Here is a 4,345-nt window from a genome sequence, read left to right on the forward strand (position 1 = left end):
ATTTTCCTTCCCCTTCCTACGCGCTTGACTGTAACCTCAAGGCTGGGCCTAAACCGTCTCGCTTCCTCAATTCAATGACAATAAACTTCCAGCGCCTCACTCCAATCCTTTTATACTGGTCACATAGCTACGCAACTTTCACGATGGAGGGAGGGGAGTTCGTTTTGCCTGCAAGCCAAACTGTATAGCTCCCCCCCTCCCCTAAAAAAACACAAGAGCGTACAGCAGGGTCCTTCCTGTTGCACGCACTGCCCAGGCTTTCGCTCGGTTACGTCACCCGAGAAAAAATTGGCGGCGGCCAATCGGACGGCGGCGAGGCCCGGGCTCGCGGCGAGCCGGGGGAGGGGAGTGTCGCTCAGGCCCGGTCCGCGTTCGATCCCTCCCCCCGCGCGCCCTTCTAGCGTTTATATGCTCGCGCTGGCGCCTCCGCGAGTTCCAGCAGTCCTCTCTCTCGCCTTGCAAGTTCCACGCTCGCCGCCGCACGGAGAGCGTTCGCGGACCTCACGCGGCACACGCGCCTCAGACCTAGTCGTGGCTTTGCCAAAGCCTCCCCACGACCGCCGGATCGCCGAGTCCGCCTGTCTGTCCGATCCCAACAGGACCTGGAAATGTCTACGACGCTCTTATCTGCTTTCTACGACTTTGAGTTCTTGTGTAAGGTACGTATCTGGCTCATCCCTTTTGAGAGGCTGCTTTTTTTTTTTTTTTTTACTTCTCTAACGTCGAGACTGTCTAGTTTAGTATCTCCATTTTTTTTTTCAAACTAGTTATTTGCTAGTTTTTATAAGTAAGCTAATTTTTTTGTTCATTGCTGCTTTGATTGTGAGTTTTGAGACTCTGGCCTGAAGCCTTGAGACGGGTCTTTACTGTAATCAAGGGACTAACTAAGCATGTGAGTTTTGCACGCTGTTGTGACTGCTCAGAAGTTACAATTCCACTTTTTTTTTCTCTCTTTCTCTTCCACCCCCTCCCCCCGACCTCTCTTTCTCTTTAGCAAACGGAGAAATCTTTCAACAACCTAAACCTTAACATGCTGGATAAGAAAGCAGTGGGGACTCCTGTTACTTCCCCCAACTCGAACTTCGTGCCGGCGTTCCTGCGAAGACACTCGACCAGCAACTTGCCGGCCCTGGCCAACACCACCACCGCCGCCGCCGTCTCGAGCTCGCCCTCCCCCTCCAAGTTCCCGGGCGCCAACTTCTGCAACCTGAAGGAGGGCAGCACGGCCCTGCTGAACAAAGAGAACAAGTTCCGCGACCGCTCGTTCAGCGAGAACGGCGAGCGCAGCCAGCACCTCCTGCAGCTCCAGCAGCAGCAGCAGAAGTCGGGCGCGCAGATCAACTCGACCCGCTACAAGACGGAGCTGTGCCGGCCCTTCGAGGAGAGCGGCGCCTGCAAGTACGGCGAGAAGTGCCAGTTCGCGCACGGCTTCCACGAGCTGCGCAGCCTGACCCGCCACCCCAAGTACAAGACGGAGCTGTGCCGCACCTTCCACACCATCGGCTTCTGCCCCTACGGACCGCGCTGCCACTTCATCCACAACGCGGAGGAGAGGCGGCCGGCGCCGGCCGCCGCGCCCCCCGGCGGCGGCCACGGCAACTGCGCCGCCTTCGGCGTGGGGCGCGAGGGCCTGCAACTGAACTTTGGCGGCGGCGCGCGCGAGCGGCCCAAGCTGCACCACAGCCTGAGCTTCTCGGGCTTCTCGAGCCAGCACCAGGGGCTGGACTCGCCGCTGCTGCTCGAGAGCCCCACCTCGCGCACCCCGCCGCCCCCCTCCTCCCTCTACTGCGACGAGCTGCTCACGTCGTCCTCGTGCTGCGCCAACAACGCCTTCGCCTTCTCGGGCCAGGAGCTGGGAGGCCTCATCGCGCCGCTCGCCATCCAGACGCAGAACTTCCAGGCCAACGCCGCCTCCGCCTACTACCCCCGCCAAGCGCCCTCCTCGCCGCCGCCGCCCCCCGCCGCCGCCTTCACCTTCCAGCCCCTGCGGCGCCTCTCCGAGTCGCCCGTCTTCGACGCGCCCCCCAGCCCCCCGGACTCGCTCTCCGACCGCGAGAGTTACCTGAGCGGCTCCCTCAGCTCGGGCAGCCTCAGCGGCTCCGAGTCGCCCGGCTTGGACTCGGGCAGGCGGCTGCCTATCTTCAGCAGGCTTTCCATCTCCGACGACTGAGGCAAGAAGGCGGGAGGGGGAGGTGCGCGAGCTCCGGCACTGGGGTGGAATGGAGGGCTCGCGCGAGCCCAGCTGTGTGAAGGGGGGGTGGGGGGAGGAGGAACGACTCCTCAATACCGAGAGTTGAACAAAAACGAGAGGGAAAAAAAAGTTTATTTGCAAAAGGGCAAAAACCATAATATGAATAGAACAAACTTATTTTTATAGAACTCGTGAGCGGGGGAAGGTTTTGGGTTTGGTTTTTTGTTTTTTTTTTTACTTTGTGAGAAAATATATACGTATATAATGCACCAGCAGGCATTCCATCTCTTGACAGCGATGAAGCATTATGCCAGAAAGCAACAATTTTGTGAACTGCAGTTTAGCCTTCTCCAAGCTGAGTTTTTATAGTGTTTCTTTAATCCAGTTAAGCACCTGGCATAAGGTGCGTGGATTTTTTTTTTTTTTTTAAATATATATCTCGATATCCTGCCAAGAATATGCCTTTACAACAATCCTGAGGGTTTTGTTAAATTATGCGACAAATGCTATAACTTCCATTCCAAAGTTTAACATTGGTTCCATTGCCACCACTTAGTGGATGTTTGGCTTAGAACAAGTTTGTTTGCTTTATTTGGAAGCACTCAAGTGAGTTTAGTTTAATTGTTGGAGAATAACTGCTGACTTTTTTTTTTTTTTTTTAATTATTATTATTTTTTTTTTTTTTTTAGCTGTTCTGAGTTGCTGGTGCATTTTGCTGCACACAGCTCAGTATGAAAACTATTTAACTTATTTATTATCTTGTGAAAAGTATACATTGGTAATTTGTTCATACTGTATTTATCAGGTATGATGAAAAAGCAATAGATATATATTCTTTTATTATGTTTAAATTATGATTGTCATTATTAATCTGCAAAATGTGGAGTGTATATTCTTTTCACAGTAATATATGCCTTTTTGTAACTTCACTTGGTTATTTTATTGTAAATGAGTAAATCTTAATTTAAGAGATTGTATGTAATATTTATTTCATTAATTTCTTTCCTTGTTTACGTAAATGGAAAATTTGCATGGTTTCTTACAGAAATCAATCTCAATGCTGTGGAAGTAGGAGGAAGTACTATGGTTGGATTTTTTTTTTCTTCTTTTAAAGAATGTAAAATGGTTGTTGCCTGTCCAAAAGCTTATAGTTTTGCAATCAGATTATAAAGTGGCATCCTAATTCAAAAGCTGATGTCTAAATTTAACCAAAAAAGTATTTTGGGTGTGTAGTTCCACAAATCCACTGTGATATAACTGAATATGTAGCAATAATGTGGGGAGGGGGGAGGGGGTAGAAGGGGGAGCCCCATATTGTTTCACAGTGCCTTTTTCAGGGTCCATGCTTGCCTTAAACTTCCTCAACCAAATAAGTATTTTTTCTGAATGCTTGATAATCTGAATGTAGGGGATTTTATCTAAATGTTTACCACTTTTCTAACTAAGGAGGCCACCTTTTTGATCTGAAACTTTATATAGTACATGAAACATATGTTTAATACAATTCCAAACTGAGATATTTCTTACTTGTGTTAGGAGTTCCTGAACAGTGGAAGATTGAGACATAGCTTTAGTTGTTTGTACATAGTAGGTACCAGATGAGCACTATGTACTCTCTTTGGACTACTTAACAGACATTGTTTTGGATTTTTTTTTTATTTTATTTTGAATGTAACTAAAGGATAAGTCAACTTGAGTTGTAATATATTTTTGGGGAAGTCCGTTCACTACAAATTGAGCGTGTGACTGTAAAATTTGTACTGTAAATGTTTTGTAGTTGTCAAATAAAATAATTTTTGAAGAAAATGCAAAAAAAGAACATGGTCTGCATCCTGATGGGTCTCCTTCTTTCCTTGTACAAACTACTAAAGGTTTGACTTTTGCAAAATGACTTTCCTGCAGAAATTGACACACTGCTGCAATTAACAGTTGCAGATCCTGCAACAGGGGTACTTATTTTCAGTGGAGCCATATTGTGGATATTACTGGAAATACAAATATTCGTGGCTGTTTCACAGGTTTCTCGCTTCTCTAGTGTTTATAACATGTTGAAGGCCATGAGAGGAGAGCTTGGAGATGGAAGAGTGGAGTGGGAAGAATTTTCTGATCAGAGCAACAAGTGGTCCCAGCCTGTCATTCCACTCCTGCAGCCTT

The 4,345-nt window shown here is 48.2% G+C and overlaps 1 protein-coding gene across 1 annotated transcript; it reads left to right on the forward strand.

Annotated features, from left to right (window-relative positions):
- The first annotated feature begins 385 nt into the window (after positions 1–385).
- ZFP36L2 (ZFP36 ring finger protein like 2) lies at positions 386–4,010 on the forward strand. The gene is made up of 2 exons (XM_033938950.1): positions 386–659; positions 995–4,010. Exons 1-2 carry the CDS (start codon positions 609–611, stop codon positions 2,168–2,170), a joined length of 1,227 nt encoding a protein of 408 aa, XP_033794841.1. The 5' UTR covers positions 386–608; the 3' UTR covers positions 2,171–4,010.
- Positions 4,011–4,345: the final 335 nt, after the last annotated feature.

Source organism: Geotrypetes seraphini, chromosome 3 (genome assembly GCF_902459505.1).
Source record: "Geotrypetes seraphini chromosome 3, aGeoSer1.1, whole genome shotgun sequence".
NCBI classification, from domain to species: Eukaryota; Metazoa; Chordata; class Amphibia; order Gymnophiona; family Dermophiidae; genus Geotrypetes; species Geotrypetes seraphini.

Bases quoted from the DNA above. Each gene is read 5' to 3' on its own strand.
- ZFP36L2 (XM_033938950.1), top strand. From the start codon at position 609: ATGTCTACGACGCTCTTATCTGCTTTCTACGACTTTGAGTTCTTGTGT. The intron at 660-994 runs GTACGTATCTGG...CTTTCTCTTTAG, and splicing joins ACTTTGAGTTCTTGTGTAAG to CAAACGGAGAAATCTTTCAA.